Source organism: Sipha flava, unplaced genomic scaffold (genome assembly GCF_003268045.1).
Source record: "Sipha flava isolate LNK unplaced genomic scaffold, YSA_version1 221_pilon_pilon, whole genome shotgun sequence".
In the NCBI taxonomy this organism is placed as follows: domain Eukaryota; kingdom Metazoa; phylum Arthropoda; class Insecta; order Hemiptera; family Aphididae; genus Sipha; species Sipha flava.
This window is the reverse complement of record NW_020272852.1, coordinates 1-24,232: the sequence shown is the minus strand read 5'-3', so window position 1 is coordinate 24,232 and position 24,232 is coordinate 1. Positions and strand designations below refer to the sequence as shown.

Below are 24,232 nucleotides of genomic sequence, written 5' to 3'. Positions count from 1 at the left end.
TATTAGAAAATGTTTAGTTCACTACCAAATAAATTATAATATAAGTAACAAATCTCCGAATAAAAATAAAATAACTATTTAATTAATAAGAAATATATAATAGTGTATTTAAAAAAAAAAAAAAAACATCATAAAAAGCAAAAATAAAATGAAATCTGTAAATTAACGTAAAAATAAAAAAATAAATTATATTAACACATTTGGTAATAATTGGTATCACACAAATCTCATATATAACACAAAATTTAATGGAGATTATAGTTAAAAAATTTATATAGAAAATATTAATTTTCCTGGATTACAGATATCAAAGTGATTTTTTTTTAAATATAATGAATTTTAAGTAGATATTTTTAACCAATAAAAAAACAATAATTTATAAAACATGCTTCAGAAAACATTTAAAATGAATTGAGACAATAATTACTCTACCCATCTCTAATAACCCATAATAAAATGAAATATTTAATTTAAAATAAAATTTTAGTATCTACGTTATGTGTAATTAACAGATAAAAGTTAGAATAAAATTTTTATTTATTATACTTATGTTAGAGCATTAGAAGAAAAAAGTATTTAACTATTACTAAATACTTCTACAAAATAAAACATAAGATTTTCTTTCTCAATTATTTTAATCATTGGTTCTAATACTTTTGCTAAAAACAATGTTTCATATTTATCCCATTACATCAAAGTTCAATAGACAATTTCAGTCTTTTAAATTATTATAAACAATAAAAATAAAATACAATTAAGATAACCATTCATTCAAAGGGAAAAACACTAATATTAAATAAATATTTAGTTCCAAATAAAATGAGTTTCTTACACCTATTAGTTTTATACATTTAAATATAATTACATTTTGTCTTCAAAATTGTAATAAAAAAATAGGTCCTCTAAAAATTAATATTGTATATTTAATTAATAATATACACATTGACATGAAAATATCTACACAAAGCTCTAAGATTGTATGAAATTAAATTACAGTTGTAGTTCGCAACATTTGAAAGGCGACATTGTACAAAACAAAAAAAAAAAACATCAAGAGTTTAAAATATCACAACAAAAAATTAAAGATCACTTTAAATTTGCATAAAAAAAAATGTATGTATGTATATATATATAAATATATATATCAAATTGGTTTACTCACGCAGTATTTAAATAGTTAACTGACATTCAAATATTCTTTTTGAAAAACATAAACAAGTATGTTTTTTTATTATTGTTTTAGTTACAATAATAATCATGATTAAGTACTGATAACATGAATAGTCCAAAGGATAGTCAAATGTACACGTTTTAGTTGAGTTGTAGGTAAAAAATAAAAATAAAAATGTTGATAAGCAACATACATGATTTACCTAGCTTAACATATTATTCACGAAAACATCTATAATGCATATCATACTTAGCATGATTATTATTTACATTGGAGTGATGTTATTTAGTCTAAAACTTAAAATTATAAGTGTTTGTACTTGTTTTGTATAACAAAACAAGTTAATTATTATTTAAATCATAGATACATGAACTTTTACAAACATATCATGAATAACGTGCTCTCTTGATAGGTGATTTTAAATCTCCATTTTCATCATCATCCTCGTCTGAATCACCATCATAGTCAACTAAAGCCTAAAAATAAGAATCAATATTACCAAGAGTTTAACATTGTAAAATTAAATTAAAAAAATTATAATATTATTATAATACGGTATTTTATTAAAACAAAATAGCCTCCTATTATAATAATTATATAATTTTAAATTATATAAAAATTTATTATTATATTATAATTATAATATAATTATATAATTTAGTTTAAATAATAATAATTAATTTAAACAACTTACCTTTTTCAGAAGTGAACTATTTTTAGGATCTTCTGGAGATGAACTTAATGTTGGAGTAACTACCATATTATTATTTATGACTGGTGTTGTTTTTACTGTGGTACCAAATATTTTTGCACTACTACCTTCACATTTCTTATCAATACTTTTACCTATTCCACAATAAAATATAATGCAAATTTAAAATATATATATATATTTAATTCAACAAATGTGTAATTAATAAATTACCTATAGAATCTAATTGTTCAGAGGCTGTTATTTCAGTTGAACCTGTCATCCCAGTATGTGGCACTACTGCTTCACTATCATCAAATTCATCATCTTCATTATTGAACCATATTTCTTCTTCGTCTTCTATTTGTCGAGGATCTCGCCTAAAGCGTCCAGTTGAAACAGTCACACTACAACTAAGTAAAACAAAATGTATACTTTCCAAATATATTTATATATATAAACATACTTAGTAATAGGTTTTTCTTTTAATTTTTCAGTTTGTTGAATGTGTCGTTGTCTTAGAGCTTTGAATGTTTGTACATAATCTATGTGTTCAAACTTTTTACCATAATTTTCAACAATATGTGCAATCAAAATTTTTATATCTTCGAGTTTAATAAATTCAAATAGTTCAATAATGGCAGAATCAAGTAAATTATAACGGCCATTGTTATTTAACAAACAATCGATTACAGGACCAAAAAGACAACCTTTTGTAATATAACGATTATAAAACTCATCTTTAAGAGCAACAATTTTTCTCATGAATCGTAGTGCACCCAATACTAAAAATTTATGGGCAGACTTCATAAGTACTAATACACGTTTCAATAAATCTTTGTTCATTATGCACGATTTAATATGATATGAATGATGTTCAACACAAAAGGTCAATAACTCAAGAATATGAGCCAATAACTGTGCATTTTGGTAATCATCTTGTGCAGGCTCACCATTTTCCGTATTTTTCAATAGTGGTTCTAAATAAAATTAAAAATAACAAAATACTTAATAACTCCAGATAATTTTAATTTAAGTAATACAGTAAATTCAGCACTTACCAGCAAGTATATCAACACTATTTTTATAAAAATAGTTAAGAAAATCTGTTTTTTCTACTTTGCTTAGTGATGGCAACATGTTTTCAGGGTCTATTAACACCCGTATAACACCCATTAACTGGACAGCACGTCCGAGATCAGGATCAGTATCGCATATCATTTGTTTGATTATCACATTCATTAGCATCAAGTCTTTTTCATTTCCATTTCCTTGAGGCACTAAAAAAAATATAGTTTAAGATTAATGATTAAAATTCTACTGTACATAATATAATGATGTTTTATTCTATAGAAATATTATTACAAATTATATTAACTACTAGTAATAAAATTAATTAATATAGTTCAAAATATCAATTACAAAAAAAAAAAAAAAATACTCGAAATTCAAAATTTTTTCCAAAAATTATTATTAATTTCTCAAAAAAGAATACTAGGCCTCAGGACACGGACACACAAATATATATTTATATAAGATAAAATAAAAATGTTTATTGAGGCGTATAAAAAGCACTTAAATTGTGTTTAGGATTCTAATTAACATCTATTTTTTTATAAACGGTTCTCACCTACGCCTAAACTCACATCCAAACACACTCATATAAAAATTTAACTGAATTAACCATCCCTAGTAATCCTCCTCGTCACCTTAAACGAAAATAGTGCAGGGACCTACTACACCCTTAATACCTTGAAAAAAAAAAAAGAAAAAAAAGGATGTATAGTTAAAAAAAAAATAATTAAAATACAAAAACGAAAGTGTCATCAGCGGGTGGCTTCTTCATTCAATATTTTCATTTCTTCCTGTCAATAGTTCATACTCATATTGTGCTAATTGTGTATAATTAATAAAGAAAAAATTTTTTTAATTGATCTTACCACGTTGACTACCATACGGCCGCCAGCGGCCTCACAGTCGTTTATTTCTATAATGCTGTACATATATTCTGGGTAACATTGATAAAATATACCGAGGGATTTAATTAGAACAAATAAGACTACAAATATGATTCCGATATCAATTGGTTTATTTTTCTTTGAAGATTATTAATAAATTATAATAATAGTACGGCCGCCAGCGACCTCATGGCGCTAATATAATAAGTAATTTTATTAGACACCATACGGCCGCTGGTGTGCTAACGTCAAATTGTCCACTGTTATTAATTTTTTTTATGCTGTAAAAATGATTCTCGACCAAAACGGTTTCAAGTCTGGGATGAAAGTGTTGTGCGGAAACATTTAGATGACAACTTAAATTATAAAATTATTAATATTTTAGTTTTTAAAAAACAATAGAAATTTATTTTAAATATATTAATTGAAAAGGTACTGTATTTTTTTTTTTTTATTTTATAAAATACGATTTTTAAAGATCTTAGTATTTATTAAGTTTTATTAAAAATAAAAATTTATTTTAGAAGTTTTAAGTAAAATGTATTGTTTAATTTGATGTTCAGTTAGAGTAATAAAAATGATGACTAAAGAACATCATATATGGATGTACAATATACCGATAGAATGGCAATTTCTTCCACTATATCACAGTTTGAATTTAAAATGTATAACTACAGCGCCAACATATTTATTATGATTCCAAAATGTAGGAAATTTACGGCAGACTGCGACCTTACGAATGATATAATGCAGAAGCTGGCAGCCTATAACTTATCAATACATAATTATTTTTATGTGGTCGTATGGCAGTCAACGTGTTAATAATACGATACATAGATATAATAATTAGTTAACCATCAGTTATTCACAATATTCAGGCATAAGTAAACATGAGTCACTTTTTTAATCTCTAAAATGTTTTACTGATTTGTAATAAAATAATTATGACTGTAAAAATTTTGATTGAAATATTAAAGAAGGGTTACCTTGAAATAGATAAAAATTCCTTCCAATTTTCTAAAGGTTAATTTTTAAGTTATATTAATTTATTTTTCATATATCCACTATTATATTTAAATACATATCAATTTACAGAAAAATGATCCAACAATATAAAATATAAAAAATTATAACCGGAACTGGAAATTCATGCACTAAAAACTAGCAAAATATTTTTTTATGTACACTAATATGCATATTTAAAAAAAAAAAAATTGATGATGTTTCCAAAAAACAGTTTTTATATCAAAAAGATTTTTATTTTTAAACATTTTTCACACATATTTTTGACTAAAATGCTTGATGCTTGAAACACTGATAATGTGAATGAAGTAATAACTACAAACAATTAATTGTTAGCCATTTAATATTGCAACCACATACCTACAATTTTAATTTAATGTACTTAATTAAAATCAAATTTTTAATTTTTTTTTTTTTTTAATCAAATTTTGGTTTATTTGTTGTATTTCGATAAAGAAAAAAATGCATATTATATAATTTATTAAATAAAAATATCAAAATTATGATCATGCCAAGTAAAATAAATAAATCTTAGCTACGCCATATGGGCAAGAAAAATCCTCTAAATATGTTAATTTACTCTAATACAATTCAGTTATTAATTATAACGTTAATTAATTATAATTATTAATTATAAATTTACCATTATTTCTTTGAGGGAAAATTACAAGCTTCATTTAATCTTAATTAACATTTAAAAAAAACATCCAATATTTTTATAGTTAATAAGATTTTAGCATTTCTAATATATAGTTTTCATAACAATACATTTTTTGACTCAACTAGATTGCTACAAGATTAATAGTGACATAACTATAAATTATTCCATCAGTTGTTTAAGAAGCAAAACTGTAGAAAGCAAACTGATATCAAATAAACCATTCCACAAAATAATAAGTTTAACTTATATCTTACCAGTACTGGTTGATTGTTGAAGAATATATTCTCGTATAACAGAAGGTGAAAACTCAACAAGAATAGTGAGAATATCAATAGCAGCCTGTTTGATATTCACTTCTTCAGATATTAAAGTCATTTCAAGCATTGGTAAAATACCAAGAGATGTCAAAGTCTATAAAATGAAATCATTATTATTGATATGAAATACAAATGTAATAACAAAATAGAATTACTCTAAAAAATCCTTCTTTTTGTGGTGGCTGTAAATTTTGTGAAAAATTGCAAAACTCTTTAAGAAACTGAACTAACTCGAGCTTTCTTGAATCTGGTGTGTTTTCATCTTGCAGTTGGCCTAACAGATCTGGCAAGAATTTATCATCTTCCTAAAAATATAATTTCAATTAATTTATGAATAACAGATGCAGTGTTATTATATTATTAAAATATGTATTATGTGTTTACTTGAATTAAAGTGACAATTTCCACTTTATTAAAAAATATAAAACTACTTAATGCAGATAACATATTATCTTCAAATACAGATGGTGTAGGAAGAACCACATCTTGTATGTACTGTACTCTATGAGTTTGATGTATTTTGTTCAATAACTCAGGATTAGTTATTAATATGACTTCTTTAAATCTAATATGATAAAAAAAAGATTTAAGTTAAGCAATAATTAAATATATACAAAAAAAAAAAAAATGCTAAGAAATTTACTTGGAAACATTTTTTAAATGATGCCTATGATATTTACGAATGGGTTGAGTTGGATCATATTCTAAACAACCAATGACATCAAATATAATATCATCTGAAACAAAATTAAAATATTAATTTAAAATTTGATTACAAATATTAAATTGTATTTAATAATTACCAGCAAATAGCATTTCAAAGAGGGCATTTTTGTTAATTAGAAAAATGTTTTTAACTATGTCATATAAACAATGTAGACCTTCCAAATTATTGAGATCCTCACACAAATTAAAAAGTTTAACCAACTTGCGTACATAACCATCATTTTCAATAGCTTCAGCTAACCGATCTTTATTTAAAGGTGTAGCCATACAAGTGATAAAAAGCTGTAAATAAACAGTTTTATATAAATTATATATCAATTAATATACACGTTTAGATTTAAATTACATCTTTAATTTCTTTAAGCCTGCCAATTTCACATAATGGCAATTCTACAGGAGGAGCAGAATCTGATAAATCATCAAACCGCTCATCTTCAGACTCTTCAACAATATCTTGAGTAGTTTCAATTGTTGGGTCCTTCCCTTGAACATTACAAATTTTCTCCCAAATTTCTTCACAACCAGCTTTTTCTTGAAAACTTAATGCCAAATCAAAATTATCAGCTTCAGACCAAACAATCAAAGTGTCCTATAATTAAGAGTTGTATATATTAAGAATTATTGTTGAGTATAAATAAAAATGCATTTTAACTCTCAAATTAAAACTAACTTGTTGTTTTTGGTAGACTGTATCATGCTGAATTTTTGATTCTAATAAAAGAGCACCTATAACAAAATGTAAATTATTTAGTTAAAAGATTATTTCAGTTTTTTCAAAATATAGAATTGAATCATCTAAGTATAAGTAATAGATGAAATACCAATTTGCTAAGAAAACACTCAGGAAAAAACTGAATTACTTTTTATTAATATGATACCTAATTAAACCTAAAATAAATAAAAATATTTGATATTTTCTAAAGATCCAATCAAATAATAAATTGTTTGAAATTAAAACTTTTTTTAGTTCTTAGATAATTAATAATACTACTGAAAAATTGTAATTAAGTTATCATTGAAAAATGATTAAAATTATTTTAATAATGTCTAGGAGAAATAGTTGTTTTATCAAATAGTTAATATACTACAGTTATATAATGAAATTTAAAAAAATACACAGAATTCAATATTATCTAAATATCTAGGATTAAAATTACTAGAATAATTTACAACCTAAAAGTAATAATAATCATAACTATAGGAAAATTATAACTTAAAAATCACAAATACTTGATGCATATGTGAATGATAAGTTAGAACTCTGGAAATTAGGCAAAACAACAATACTTTTGTTTGTTGAACAATGTTTATCATATGACCAACTGAGAATATAACAAACAATAAAAGTAGAGCATTTTATCTATGAAAAATTAAATTGATGTTCGCACAAAACAAACAACATCAATCGACTGAGCTGATTTGAATTGTACATACTGTGTAAAGCACACAACATAAATTGGGAAAATACTCACCATCGGCTTCAGCACGAACCAACAGTGAAACTCCTTTGAGCCGTTCAACGTAGTTGCATGATACATGCCCCGTGCCACGATCGTCCCATTGACGATCGGCGTTCAGGGCATACAACTTCACTCGCCGCTTGGTATCAGTCATTGCGTCGAACATGAGTCAGCAGTCATCGCGAGAATAACAGAACGTGAGCGCGAACAAGTGGTCCTCAGCGGCGACGGGAAGGAGATAAAAGTTCGACCAAATCCTTCGACGGATAGGTGGACGGAATGCGAAGACGACAACCACTGGCTGCAGATGGACGTGGTTCGCTCGCGTTTGTGGGTACTAAGACGGCGACGATCACCTAGTCCGGGAGGAAAAAGAAAAATTACAGACGTGCAGAACGCAAGAGTAGACGCGATTCGAACGAGTTATCAATATTCAACGGCGGCGACGGCAGTGGAGGTGCGAGACTCGCGGATTTCAATCGAGTGTCCGGTGGAACGGCGCGGGCGAACGCGCGAACGGCGTTGATCGGAACAAATGTACGCGACGCGCACTAGACGAACGTAGTGGGACGGGTTTCATTAGCGGTGATCCATGGAAACATTTCGCGGACGCGCACTCTCTAAACAAACAGTGGACACACGGCCATTTTGAAAATAATGAAAAAAAAAAGTAATAATAATAATAATAATAATAATAATAATAATAAATGTATATATGACTATGGCGCGCGAGTAGCAGCAGCACCGAACGATGGGAGAAAAAATAAAAAAAGTAAACGCTCGTAACGCGTTCCGTTCACTAAACTCGCATTTAGTCGCTGGTAGCGCGCGCGTACACGAAATAGAAGAACGACCGCGGCCGACGCACAGTGTGGCCAACTGAACCGACGCGGTTGTTCCGTGTGTCGGAACGAAAACAAAAACAAAGACGACCGGCCTAGGAGACGTTATTAACGTTATTATGATTTTTATTATTATTGTTATTATGCTATTTTTTTTTTATCTACTTTCAACGTGTGATAGGTAGGGACGTGGTATCGACAGAAAAATATCGATACTTTCACTTGGTATCGAATCGAATGAAAATACCTAAACAAAAGGACTGATATAAGTAAATATCCAAAGAAAAGTATTGATCGCTTTACTCAGACTTGGGTAGTAATCCGAATACAATAATCGGAATACTGTATTCAGAATACTTTTTAAGTATTTCGAATACTTTTTAAATACTTTTTTTGAGAGTATTCAATAAATTATTTTGAATACTTATAACGAGTATTCTGAATACTGTTTTTCGAGTACTGTCAATACCGTGATTTTATTACTTCTCCGTCGTATCTTGTAAAAGCTAATATCAGGTATTTATTATTATTTTAAACCATAAACTACAACAGTTATGTAATATAAAAATACAATAAAATAACATATATTTAGTCTACAATTTCAAATATTTCTGTTGAGTGGACATCTATTATTTTTATAGTATGAAAAGTAGAAGTATTTTAAAAGTATTCGGAATATTTTTGAAGTATTCTAAATAATGTATTCGGAATACAATTTGTATAAAGTATTTGAATACATATTCGGAATACTATTTTTTGTAAGTATTCGAGTATTTATTATAAATACTTTTAAAAAGTATATTTCCCAAGTCTGTCTTTACTTCATCGTATCATCGTATCGAATCGAATTAAAATAGTGGTAAGAGTAAAATATAAAACGTCCTATGTGAATAATATTTCCGATTAAGAACCTATTGACGCTATTGTATTGTGTGGACTAGTTTCTGGTCCGTGGAAATAACAATGTAATCATATAGAGCAGTGTTTCTCAACTTTTTTTGTTATAGGGCTCCTTAAATTTAATGTAAAACTGTCAAGGCCCCCCTCTATCAAAATCATTAATTATTTATTGCTAATTATATACTAAATTTACATACACTATTTCACACAAATAGATTATTAAAATGGAAAGAAAATAAATATATTTAAATATATTTTTGAAATGTAATCTTATAATTGTATAAAACTAATAACATATATAAACAAAAAGTAATTGGTAAAAACGATAAAGCAATACAAAAATATTCAATAATAATGCTGATTTGGTTTCAGAGGCTAGGTTAATAATAATAATAATAATATAAAAAATGTTATAATTATTAATGTGACGGTTGGGCTTGCATATTTTCGCAAAGCATATTTATATCAGGTGTGATATTTGAAACTGAAATACGCAAGTTTGCTTCTAAAGACGATTACGAAATGCATGATCTATGTTTGTTTTTAATGCAGTTTCACAAAGATATGTCAATGCGAAAGGTATTAATATAAGTAAAGCTGCTTTCGAAATTACAGGATACTCTTTTTGTCGTCTTAACCAAAATGCAGTAAGTTCTTTTTCATTAAATTCGATTTCAAGAGCTTTAAATTTAATAAATATTTTACAGCCCACCAATTATATAACCTGGGCCCCAAGGTTGAGAAGCACTGGTATAGAGTATATAGAGTGATGACTGATTTATGTAAACAAATCCTCCATCACGCGCACAAACCATTTTACTAAAAAAAAATTATTTTAAAATACCATTCGACCATTTGAGTGCTTTTGATTTTTGAACCAATATGGCGGTTAGTAAACGATTCAATACTATTCATGCGATTCTAATATTTTTTTATCGATATTAGTAAAGTATAGAAACCATGGTATCAATACAAAAAGTACTTATATCGAAAGAAAAATATCGATACTTTATTGATATCCGTAATATTGCAACGTCCCTAATCACGTGGTCTCTTCCGTAAATTGTTGTCTTTTCGTGGACGCTGATAGTATTATTATGTTGCTGTGATGTTTTGAATACTGTTTTAGTTTGTTTCCTCGTTAACCAATCTTGTTGTCCAACAATGTTTCATATCGGCCCTTCAATAGATCAGTGACTTAGTGTACATTTTGGCCAGTAAAAGAGAAACAAGGTCGAAACGTCACATATGGTATGACAGAACTTGCGTACTATTCCTTCTACACCCGATTTTATTACATTTTTTACTTCTTCAACGACTAAAATGTCAAATCTTCAGCATAGTGACAACTTGAGGTAATTTATGTAAATATTAAACTTTATCTTCCATTCAAAATAAGAAAATAAATATATATATTTGTTATACTTTCTAAGGTAAAAAATATCATTAAATTATTTTATATTCTCCTTGCACCATAAACAGCAAATATTGATCAATCATTTTTTCAGAAATGCTCCTGAGCAGAGTGTCCTTGATGTAGCCAAATATACATCAAACAAATACCTCATCATGGGATGAAATATTTGAAGTAATATGTAAAGATCTAAAATGTATAAAATAATGGCTGCTCCAAAATAATCTATATCTTAATTTTGTGAAAACTCACTTCATTCTTCATGCTTTGACCAAAAATTCATTCATAATACATGTAATAATTTATAACCCGATTTTCAAAAAAATGTATTCATAACTTACACCGTAATAAGACTGGGGTCGGGACCATTTTTTTGATTGTTGGACGTAACCTACCCCCTTAATGGATTAGCTTTAGCAAATATCAATAAAAAAGAAAATCTGACCAAATTGGAAGTTCTACTAGTATAATATATAGTTTTTATAAGTTAGTTTACTTATAACGTTATAAAAACGTTTTGGTGCCCTGGTATGGACACTAAGTATCGTTATAAAATTATCCCAATTAAAAAATTTGAAATGTCTATCTCACATATGATCGATTCCTTAAATACGGATTCAAGGGTGGGGGATATCCCCCTTCGACCCCCTAAAATACGCCCCTGATAGGAACCCTCTAAGCAGTAAAATGTGTGATCGAGAAGCCGATTTAGATGAAAGTGGACAACCAGTGTCAACTACTTTCACGCATAACTACATTATTTTTATTCCAATAGTACATGTTGAGATCATGGGGTATACTTTCCATGTCTGGGTCCCGATCAACAGGCTCAAATAAGCGGCTGATCGGGTTCTGAAAATACAGTGGGGTTGGTTATTATATTTACAACTATGCAAGGGGTGGTCGTTAGCAATAATTGGAATAACTCAAATAAGTTTTCGTCAATATGCCAACGCGGACCCGGAACCATGTCGATCAAACAATCGGAGATGGGGTGGAGGGAATTTGATGGCCCTAACAAGGGCCATTTTAATCAAGGGCGTATTTGAGAAAGGACTGGGCATTCGCCTTCCCATGGCTCATATTTTTGTTGAATATAATACATCGATTTACTTAAAAAATGTAATGTATAAACAATTAAGAATATAAATTACTAGTCTATCATTATAATATGTTATCATCAGGGCTCGGAAGTTCTAGCAAATGCATATTTTTTTTTGGTTCATCTTAGAAGATCCAAAGTAAGATACAAATATGTTTCTCACTACTCGGATATCTTACACAAAATTTAATTTCACTATTTTTTTGCATGTTTACGGGTTTTATTGCTATTTTGCTAATTTAGGGTTTATAGTGCTATTTTCAGGTATATTTTCACATAATATAAGAAATAATCACATTTTGTTGATAATAATTGTATTTACTTGGTTATGTTTTTAAAAAAATATTTTAATTATTGGAAATAAATAGACATCATCAAATATTGTTTTATGTTTTCATCGATAATTTGATGTATTAATAGTATGTTATTCCCTTATTATATCATTGCATTAGATTATCAAACATTTTAATAATCTAGGATAATTTCCTAGGTAAATATATAAAATAATTTAATAATAAGTAGGTATATTTTTACAAATATATTTAAGTAATTTAACATTTTTGTTAACAGTTTATTATATTATTTAATGCATATATTTTGATTTTTCGTGCTATTTATAGCGTATATTTTAGAGTTTCTGAATGCATATTTAAGAGTTAAAAAGTAACATTTTTAATGCTACAACTTCCGAGCCCTGGTTATCATTATAACAGAAACATGAGCTTTAGGTTATGAACTGTAAATTATTTTTAAATTTGTATTGAAGAAAAATTAGTTTTTCTCCCCCCCCATGGCTCCTAATATATTGAAGGTGTTTGGGGTTTCTTATTTGTACACGTTGATCTCCCGTGGGTTCGTTTGGATTTGTGCATTTATTTGTTTTGATAATGTAAAATAGCATCTTCCGACCATGTTTTGTTATCGATAGGTATCATTTTATGCTGTAATTTTCCTGGTCGTGTAAAATTATACCTCTCGCATGTAGTTGGTAATACCACCGGTGTTATTTTACATAGCCATTTTGCTTCAATGGTGGCCCTGTGAAGGGCCGTTTTCTAACGGAAGTGCTCCGTTACAACTATATAGGCTGATATATCAGCGGCGTACGCAGAATTTTACAATGGGGGAGGGGGCTTGAAAATAAATAATTACTAAGTTGTAACAGGTGAATTGACTTAAAAATTAAAATAATTACTCTTTTATTTCTTATTTAAATTAAGCATTAAATAAACAAAAAATATATGAAAAAAAATAACAACAATAATGGGCAATAAAATACATTTTTATTTAGTCCAGTCTAATAATTGCAGTCACTTAGGTGAAGTTTTTCAAAATTGTTGTAGAACTTCCAATTAAATTGGCACGGGGCCTCCACCACGCACACAATCCATTTTACTAGAAAATAATTATTGTACGATATCATTCGAGTGCTTTTGATTTTTGAACCAATATGGCGGTTAGTAAACGATTCGATACTATTCATTCAATACCAGTATTTTTTATCGATATGAGTAAAATATCGAAACCATGGTATCGATACAAAAAGTACTTATATCGAAAGAAAAGTATTGATACTTTATTGGTATCGGTAGTATCACAAGGTCTCTAGTGATAGGTACACTTTAATGGTGAAAACAATTATTAATTTCTCTTGCGTGCCCTCCGTTGTTCCATCGCAGACCTTATTCTTGATCAGCCTATAGCAGTGGTTCCCAACCTTTTTAGTAGTGCGGATCACCAATTTCATAGAAAATCTTTGAGGCCTACCAATAGTTATATATGTATAATGTGCACATACGTTAATTATTACTTAAAATATATATTATTTAAAAAAAATTGTTTATCAAAAAAAAAAAAAACTTCATTGAAACAGATTATTTAAGAGTTAAACAATTTAATGTCATTTTGGATTGTCCCCCACAAGAGAATCGGTATTTGGATTATAAATGAAAAGTTTAAGCCTCAAATCACTCAAAATTCAATTTATTCCTACATATTTTTTTTAAAAAGATTAAAGTAGAAAAAGCTCGTTCACACAGACACATAGGTTGTCGAAATATAGCCCACCAAGTTTCTAAGTCAAACTTTAGAAATTGCTGGGAAGTTTTGTCGAATATTTAACTAGAATGGTAATAATGGTGTAGTTTTAAAAAAACGATTTTAGAGTCTGATCACATGAAAGTTCAATCAACGAATCTTATTCACTTGTTGATATTTAATATTTTAAAAATATATGTAAGTAATATTAATATAATATGGTTCACGGCCCAGTACCACTTGCTCGCGGCCCACGGGTTGGGAACCACTGATTGTGTTGGTCGTTGTTGTGGTTGCTGATGTTGAAGCTGTGGGATGTACTCAGGGGAAGACTGGCCTGGCGGGACACCGAGACAAATCCCGGTGGCCCATTACAATAATAGATTAAATGGCCCAATGTTTTAGAAATTAAAAATATAGTATTACGATATTTTAATCGACAGAATTGGGGAACTTAGTAAAGTTATAAAAAAAAAACCTAATTATGTAAAAAAGGAATTACTTTTAGAGTTGATTTTAATATATAGGTATTATATTAAAATGTGTATACTGTATCTAGAAAAAAAAATTTCTTATATATTATGTGTAATTTTATATATCTACATAAAGTTGGAAATATTTTTTAAATAATAATGGTTTTTTATCATTATTATTATTTTTGCATACTTATAAATAGGGCTTGGAAGTTTTTGCATTTGCATATTTTTTTGCACCATTGGATTTATTGCTAAGTGAATTAGAAATTCATTCCAAGACACTACGAAAATCATATCAAAAGTTTTTAGAGCATGGGGGAGTCAAGGTAAAAATATAACACATTTTATAATTAACAAAATTATGCAAATTCTTAATATATTTTGACTTAAATAATAGCATTGATAATAGAATAGACTATTCTATAATCAATGATATTAGGTATTCAATACTAGCTCTTCATATTTCAAACTTATAAAATTTGTAAATTTTAACCTAGACATCGGAGAAACTTTCAGGGGGGTATAACCCCTTGACCCCCCCCCTGCGTGCGCCACTGAGCATGTTTAATATTTACTAATTCAAAATGAAGGGAGTTATGAAAGAATTATTATATTGTTTTTAAATAAGATTATTTTTTATTATAATACGTCAACTAAGTATAGGAATACAGGTAATTACAATGAAATATTCAAATTACACCTTACAACTTTAAAATTTAGGCTTATATTTAAATGATTAAAAATATTAAACATTTTTTACCTTACTTTTCCATCAAAACTTATATAGCAGGGTACCACGCTAGCAACTATCCAGTACCTATGGTGTATCCATCTATATACACTTCAAAATAAGTTGGATGTTTGTAGTAAGAATTAAAATAATCACTTTGTTGCAAGATTTTAAAATATTGTTTTAAATAATTTTGTTTGCCTATGATGTTTGTATATATATTAAAGACCTGCACGGGCCGGGCTTACCCGGACCGGCCCAGAATTGGCCCGGTCCGGACGGACTTTGGGCCGGGCCGGACCTTCAATTAGCACAAAAGTTACGGGCCGGACTTTTCTTTAATAAAATCTGGTACCTACTGCTTACAACTTATTAATTTTTTTTATTATTTTAAAGACAAATTTTTAATTAGTTATGTTACAATTTGTTATTCAAAAGACTGAAAATTACATTATGTGATATTTGTTGTTTAAATTTTATTTAATACTGAATATTTTTTCATTTCTAACCGGGCCGGATTATCTAAAAATTTTATCGGGCCGGGCTTTCCAAAAATGTTACTGGGCTGGAACGGGCTGTAAAGTATCGGCCTATGCAGACCTTTAATATATGAATCGCTAAATGCAGAAAGGACACATGTCCAAGTTTTACATTTTTTCAGGAAACACAAAAAACTTAATATATTTGAAAAAAATTGAATTACAAATTGTATGTTATAGAATAATATAGTTAAAGACATGGTATACATATTTCTACAATCACTTAAAGAAATATAATCTAACTGTAGGTATCTGAAGGACTTTAAGGTTGTGGACATGTGCCGTTTATGCTTCAAATTACCATTTATATTTCGAAAATAACCGTTTTCTTATAAATAAGTAGCTTTAATATGCATAAAAGTTAAATTGACATGATTAAATAATATACAGTAGATTATATATTAATATTGAGTCAAAAATATTTGATATATTTTTAATAATTAGAAATTTAATTATATAAATATCTTATGTTCTATTTTGCCTTGCTTGAGGTTAGTAACAGTCTTAATTTGTAACGAAAATATATAATTCCAAAATGATTGCAATGCTGGCTCCGGAATATATTTCGCTAGTTGCTTCAAATCTTTCATTTTGCTTTCAAGAATTGGTAAGCTTGAAGTATAAACTAGTGTTTTTGGGAGTTGTATGGACATTGCATTGTTTTTTCTCAATTTGAAATGGTTTGATATTATTCCGTCAATAAATTCACTTGCCTCAATTATTCCACATTTTTCCGATACACATTCAAAATAATGGTACTTAGAAATTAAAAATTTTTTCTATTGTACGACGTTGTTTCAATGTTTTATTACGGCTTAAACATTCTAATGCGTTAGTATTTTTATTATAAGATTGTGGAAACCACATTTGATAGTCATAAATCATACTTTTATCAACTAGAAACACTGAAAATTTTTCTGGGTTTCTTGATGATTTTAAAATAAGTTCTATACAGTCTTCTAAAGTGTATAGACGATCCACTCTGTTCAGTTGTTTTTTTATCAATGCAAAGTCACGATCACACGGCAAAAACGAGTGTCCTCTTTGTGGAAAAAACACCTGAACTTTTTTTAATTTTTTAATTTCAACTAGAGCCATAATCATTCTGAGTAATGCATGGTTTTTGTTTTGCCCAGCACAATTGTCACAAAACAAATGCAATTCCTCAACATTATCATCAACAAAATTATTAATATAGTGAACCAAAAAAGAGCATACATCATTTGGCGTTTTTCTTGCTGTTGCCTCATGATAAACATAACAAAATAAATTATTCGTATTTAAATTATGAATACCAAAAGTATTGACAGATAATTGACGATAATAATATACTTCCTGCACCGGTATTTTAGGTAAGTCAACTACAGCCATAAAATCAAAGCAAAGACCTAACACTTTTTTATTCTGTTGAGAAATCTCTATTGTTTTTTTAATATTATTATAAAATTTTTTGCTTCTACGTTTATGAACTAGTAATTCCGCAGCAGCAACTCTTTTTGCAACATCATTTAAATCTTTACTCATTATTTTTGTATTTAATTCTTCGCATTTTGAACAAGCATCTTTGACTGGAGCACCAAAGCTTAATGAAAAATTATTCTTAAAATACTCCCAATAATATTGATATTTTATTTTCCCTTCTAATTCTGGATACTTTTCTAAAAACATTGTGTGCATAGTTTTAACATTTAATTTAGGGTTCAAATAATTTTTCAATCGTGTTGTGTAATGAGTATCTTTAGTTGGAAAACTCAGTATATGTTCATGTATTTTTTGACAATACTCATATGGCATAGTATTAGCACTAATATTTTTGCTTCTCATATCAACTGGGGTAATAATATTTTCTAACAAATCGACCAGCCGTCTAATTTTTTTAATAGAAATATTATAAACGTTAATGAAAGCTTTCTTACATACTTGAATACGCTGTCCATCTACTATTAAAAAATACTGAACACTTTTGGATTTCGGTTTTTCTTTTCCTTCTTCTGTTTCTATTCGTTTTCGTTTTCTTGTAATTTCTTTTATTTCTATTGTTCGTTGAAGATGAAGGTCTTGTTCATTTTTAGAATGCATTTCATAAAACATTTTCATTGTATTTTCAAGTTTTTCTTGTTGAATGTCTTTGAGACATTTTTTTGAACAACTTTAAATCGAAAATATTATTGTAAAAATATAAAAGCTACTACTTATTAATAACGAATAAAACAAACTAAATATTATATAATTACCATTCTTTAAGTATTAATGAAGGATCATTCTTTGTAGCAACTATTTTTCCAAACCAGTTTGTATGTTTTTTCCCTTCGATTTTTGCTTGCTTAATAATATTTCTTTTATATTTATCACTGTTAGAAACACCTTTTTTTCTTTTGAGAGGACTAATACATTCGTCGCCTGAACTCATATTTTAAAGTTATACACGTTATGATCGTACAAGATCGTACCAGTACAATATTTATTTTATTCACTGATAATCATTTTATTTTATAATTAGGTAAAGCAACGTTTTCCCATTATAATCTTTATTTACTGATAAACAATTATAAAAAATTAAATTTATAAATAGAACAATATTTCATGTCATACAATAAAGTAATTTCACGAAATTTAGGCCTGATAATATTACTAAAGTATAATTTTGATGCAAAAAGGTTACATGTCCAGGACATGTGCCTTTTCTGCAATTAACGAAATTTTAAATTATTTTTAACGGGGATCTATTTAATAGGATATGTGCCTTGTCTGCACAAAACCATGTATTTATCAATATTAAATTGGATTATGCAATAAAGTGATTTTTGTAAAATATTGGACATGTGCCCTTTCTGCATTTAGCGATTCATATATATATATATAGGTATATAACATAAAAATTAAGACTGATTATTAAAAATGTGTGTAGATACCATTATTATCTGATAGCCAATACAAAATCAGATTCTTAGTTTATAGTATTGTTTTAATTATATTAGTATTAATATTGTAAGAAAAAGCCATGCAAATAATATTCTTGAAACAAAATAATTACTTAAGAAAGTAATTATATTATTAAAGAGTTTTTATTTCTTCTTAGACAAATGTATACATGCTTTTTCAATATTTAAGATATTTCAATATAATTAAATTTTCCATTCGATATTTTACTAAAAAATTGTTATGATTAATTATGATACATAATGTTTGCTCATATTTCAACAAAAAGTCAAGATATTTTACAAATAATTACAATACTTTTTATACTTTTTAGTATCTTAAATTTTAATTAAATTAAATTAAACTGATATAATAATACATGTATAGTATGTTAAAGTAAAAATAATTACTATATAAATGTTATATTAAATGTACTTTATCATTATCAATCTTAACATTTTTCATTTTTTTAATTTTCTTTCGAAAAATTTTTTCTAATTCACTTTCAGTTTTTTTTGTTGTTTCATTTAACAAATGATATTCATTCATAACTCTTTTCATAACTTTGTTCAAAGATATTGGTTTGTCTTTTTTACCCATCAATACTTGATTAATTGCTTCATTCCATTCAAATTTACGTTCCGGTTGCATTTCTGAAATTTGAGGTGTATCTTCTGTAATCATTATATAAATATAACACATATAACAAGTTAAAAATTGAAAAAAAAAATATATCATTATGAAAATAACACGGCTACAAATTTTCTAGAGTTTAAATGGAAGAAATAAAAGAGAGCTAAACTCCTAAATCAGGTGAGGTATAAGGAAAAGTGAAACATATTAGTTTGTATCTTTATAACTTAAAATCAATGTACAATAGTTCTCAAAAAAAATTTTGGGTAAAAGAAATGCAAATTAGTTGAAATTTCTTAACAAGACGCCACCACAAATGCATGTGTTTTTGTGTTTTTGTGATGCATGTGAATGATTCTCATGAGAAATTTTTCTGATTAAAATAATGATAACATATGATAAAACAATCAAAACATTCACAATTTTACTCAGAATCTAAAACTAGATAGTTTAGAATCAATGCTGTAACTGAACTACTCGAAATCCCGACAACAAATCAAAATCTGAAGGCTTCTTATCATTGTACATTTTTGAACATTTGACCTTTTGAGGTCCAATAATATAGTATGAGGCCAGAGGCCTGTATACAAAGTAAATGTTGCATACACAATTTATATGGCACTGTTTTAGAATCCAAACTCAAAATTATATACAAATTATTGGATAACACACAAAATCACTAACTTATTAATATATTTTAATCATCTAAACTATAGATTTAAATTTAAGTCCGAGCATCCGAGTTGGGACCTGGATTTTTATGGTACTACAACTAATTGAGTCCCAGTTTTTATAGGTACTACACTAGTTGGGTCCTGAATTATTATTACACTAGTTCCTGAATATTTATTGGTAAGTGCTACATTATACTAACAATTTCCTTCCCATTTTAACAGACTTAGGGCTGTCTATGATTTATTTAGACTACAGTTATGGTTAAACACGTTTTTTATTGTTTTTTAGTTTCTTTTCCGTTAAAATATAAATTATTAGAATTGTGTTGGTAAAAATATTAAAAATGTTAAAAATCAATTATAAAAATACATATTATATAATACAAATAAAAATTAATGGAAAAGAAACTAAAAATCAAAAAAAAAAAAAGTATAAAAAATATTTTTAACCATACATGTGGTCGAAATAGATTATTGGCAGTTCTAAGTCTGTTAAAATGGGAAGGAAAATGTTTGTATAATGTAGTACTTACCAAAAAATATTCAGGAACTAATGTATATCTAAAATAATTCAGGACCCAACTAGTGTAGTACCTAAAATAATTCGAGATCCAATTCAGATGCAGCCATTTATGTAGTTAAAAAAAAATGTAACCATGTCATTTTTAAATAAATAAAATTTACCAGTTTTTGAAATTTTTTGTTGTGGTTCCTCATTTTCAACATTGTTATTTAACTTTCTTTTTTTCTTTTTACATATTGGTTCACTGACTGCTTCTATAACACCATTAGTAACAGATGCTAATTCATGTTGATATTTCATTTTTTTTTTCATTTCTTTTTTTTCTTTTTTACTCATTTGAAATTCAGTTTTGTCATCTAAAATGGCATTTTTTCCATTTAATAAACTATTTTCTTCTGTATTTAAACTGTCAGTATTAGTAATACCGTTTTCAATAAAATTATTAGTTTCTACTTGTAAATTCTTTTTTTTTTTTGAAGACTTTATAGTTGAGTCTAGTTCAGTTTCAACAGAATTTGATTCTTCTAATGTCAAACTGCCTTCACTAGTTATGTTATTTCCTATTGATTTCTTCTTTTTCTTCTTCTTTTTTTCTGATTTAGGTAAAACAGTCTCTTCTGATATAATTTCAGCATTTGCTTCTTTTAATGCCAAATCATTTTCAGCATTTATGTTATTTTCTAGAGATTTTTTGTCTTTTTTCTTGGATTGTAGTTTGTCATTTTCTTCAGATTTTATTTTAATTTCATCATTTAACATATCAATAGACTGTTTCTTTTTTTTCTTCTTCTTTTTTGATACTTCTTCTGATTTACCATCATTATTTTCTTTTTCTTCATCATTTTCAACATCCTTCCTCTTTTTATTAATTTTTTGGAGATGTTCTTCTTGAATTGAGTCATTTTTCTTTAAATTGTCAGTATCGTTGGTTTTTGGTTTATTGTCATTATTAGATAATTTTTCATTTGAAATCTGGGTTTGTGCTTTATACTCAGCTTCAATCATATCAAATACTTTATTTACTAAATGTTCCTTTCGTCTATAAGCAGGTGCAGAAGAAAAACAAAAGTTCTAGAAAAAATAATAAAATTAAAAAAATTAACAAATAAAACATATGTAAAAATTAAATATAAGTAATACCTGGAATTTATTTTTTTTCCTTGGTACATTATCAAATTTGGTAATGATACTTAAAAATTGTTTTTCGTCATTACTTAAGTCTTTCCTATTAATTACAGACTGTACTATATCTACCCAACCAGCTTGTTTGCGTTTTCCTTTTTCTGCAGAAGCTTTTGGTACAAAACCTTTGGCAGAATATCTTTGTTCTTCTGTTACACATTGGCAATGGTCTTTAACTGTTTCTTGACTGAAATAAAATATATAATACAATTCAACATGCATTGGGACTCAATCAATTTATATAATCAACAATTTTGACTAAATATGAGATTATTGATAAATCAGTTTATTAAATTAAAAACTACAAATATTTTATTTGGGTAGCTTTATTTTTTTATTTATTACATTGAAAAAATATAAAATTGTTGAGAAACATCTAGAAACTAAGTATATCAAAACATTATAGTGTACTAACTTCTTAAGAGCAGTACAACACACCAATGATGTTTTCAAAGAGGCCTTTTACTGGGACAAGACAATTTATCTTTGTAAATTCAAAAACATAAAAAGTTAATATGATGAATGTCTATAACATACACATTCTAGAAGTATTAATTTATTTAAGTTCTGGTTAGTATTTTGGATTATTTGTTTATTTCGTAAGTTAGCAGATAATATATGTAAATAAATTATTATATATTATTCTTCAAAATAATCTACCTTCCTTGATTCTTGCATTATTCTTTTAAGGTCAAATACGTATTTCTCATAACTATATTGTAGTTCAGGTTCACAACAGAATATGGCAGGTAACTTAGGTTTTCTTGCAAAAAATCAGTTATAAAGGTATGCATTAAGTGGAGAAAAGTTCAATTTAATAATTTCTCTTTTAATTTTTAATCAAAAGTTCAACATAATTGTACTTAGAAATACATTAAACATTTTACATAAACTATTAAATATTTTTATTTCATTAAAAATTTTGGAATACTGAATTATTTCTAAAAAAAACTTACAAATATGATTAAATAAAACTTAATTTAAGCCTTAGAATGAAAATGTTAAGGTACATTATTTGTTTGGTCTTTGATGAAAGTGAACTTATCTTATATAAGTATATAGTATATTTATTGGATAAATGTCAATATTTTAAAATTATTTTAACTAAAATAATTAATTTGTGCATGATAAATAAATAAACTACCATATCAATATTAACATAAATACCAATTGTATTTTTTAAAAAAATGTTTGTATTTAACACTATTAAAATTTAGTAACTAGGAACTTTTTATAAACTTATAATTTTCTTAAAAAAAGAATTTCTTTTAATATTTTAGTTAATTTATAATAAATTTGATGTATTAACTTTATAAGAATACATTTCATACAGAGTCTAACATAATATTATTTCATACAAAATTAAATATTTCAGAAATACTTACTTAAAATCTTTAAGACAGTCAACACAACAAAAGCTCACAGCAAAATGTTTGCGTTTACATTCATATTGAATATGTTTCTCCACCTTAGGCTTGTTCACCGAATCTCCACAGTTATTACAGGTGAATACAACCATTTCACCAATAAAATCTATAAAATGACAAGAAAATGAAAATGAAATTATTTAATCAATAAAAATATAATAAAACATTAATTACTAACATAATATTATCAGTAACCTGTATATATGAAGAAAGTTATAGGATACAGGTCTCTACAGAAATAGTTAGTATTTTTAATTGATGTAGAACCTGGATTTGAAATTGTAACACAGATCACGTGTAAAATAATTCTAAGGACGACGAGCCATCAGCAATCAAACATGTGACAACCAACTCAAATTTTCCAAGCTACGGATATCACGTTATCATCCTATAATCACTTTTACCAGTATCATGGAAATGAATATGGAATAGTCTTTGAAAATAAATTTCTCAAAGACATCAAATACATACCTAGATAATATTTCTGCACCATAAAATGTTAAAATAATATAATGATAAAATGTTTTATGTGCAATGTTGCTCTTCTGATTCTATTTACGTTTATTTTCAAAATTCGAGTTGGGGGCAATTGTCCAAAAAATATTAAGGACCGGAATCGAAAGACGGTGGCATAAAATGTGTTTCCAACATATAATTTCTAAAAATTATATTATAAAATTATTTTTTTGTTTAAGAAGTTATACTGTTTCATTTGAATGATAATTATATTTTTTGATAATAATAACATAATTAGTTACAAATAAATATAAATATTTATAAGCATACATGATATATTACATAGATTTATAACATGGATATGTTTTTTA

The 24,232-nt window shown here is 27.1% G+C and overlaps 2 protein-coding genes and 1 pseudogene across 5 annotated transcripts; all 3 read right to left on the bottom strand.

The window, feature by feature from the left end:
• Positions 1–1,193: 1,193 nt before the first annotated feature.
• On the bottom strand, positions 1,194–8,800 carry LOC112683182 (serine/threonine-protein phosphatase 4 regulatory subunit 3A). 2 transcript variants are annotated; one of them, XM_025554083.1, is made up of 14 exons: positions 8,428–8,800; positions 8,020–8,363; positions 7,218–7,273; positions 6,894–7,136; positions 6,625–6,829; positions 6,465–6,558; positions 6,206–6,386; positions 5,977–6,126; positions 5,759–5,915; positions 2,924–3,142; positions 2,329–2,842; positions 2,097–2,275; positions 1,866–2,017; positions 1,194–1,647 (listed from the first exon to the last, which is right to left on the bottom strand). In XM_025554083.1, the coding sequence occupies exons 2-14, from the start codon at positions 8,171–8,173 to the stop codon at positions 1,558–1,560; spliced, it is 2,394 nt and encodes a 797-aa protein (XP_025409868.1). In that variant the 5' UTR covers positions 8,174–8,363; positions 8,428–8,800; the 3' UTR covers positions 1,194–1,557. The 2 variants fall into 2 exon arrangements, with proteins under 2 accessions (XP_025409868.1, XP_025409867.1); XM_025554082.1 differs by having other exon boundaries at positions 8,020–8,800.
• A 7,712-nt stretch (positions 8,801–16,512) lies between these two features.
• On the bottom strand, positions 16,513–18,572 carry LOC112683185 (annotated as a pseudogene).
• Positions 18,573–19,386: 814 nt separating this feature from the next.
• On the bottom strand, positions 19,387–23,783 carry LOC112683184 (cell growth-regulating nucleolar protein). 3 transcript variants are annotated; one of them, XM_025554089.1, is made up of 5 exons: positions 23,584–23,783; positions 23,364–23,511; positions 21,937–22,165; positions 20,958–21,867; positions 19,387–19,619 (listed from the first exon to the last, which is right to left on the bottom strand). In XM_025554089.1, exons 2-5 carry the CDS (start codon positions 23,495–23,497, stop codon positions 19,387–19,389), a joined length of 1,506 nt encoding a protein of 501 aa, XP_025409874.1. In that variant the 5' UTR covers positions 23,498–23,511; positions 23,584–23,783. The 3 variants fall into 3 exon arrangements, with proteins under 3 accessions (XP_025409874.1, XP_025409872.1, XP_025409873.1); XM_025554087.1 differs by having other exon boundaries at positions 19,387–19,640; positions 23,584–23,782; XM_025554088.1 differs by having other exon boundaries at positions 19,387–19,640; positions 23,601–23,782.
• Between the last annotated feature and the right edge of the window lie 449 nt (positions 23,784–24,232).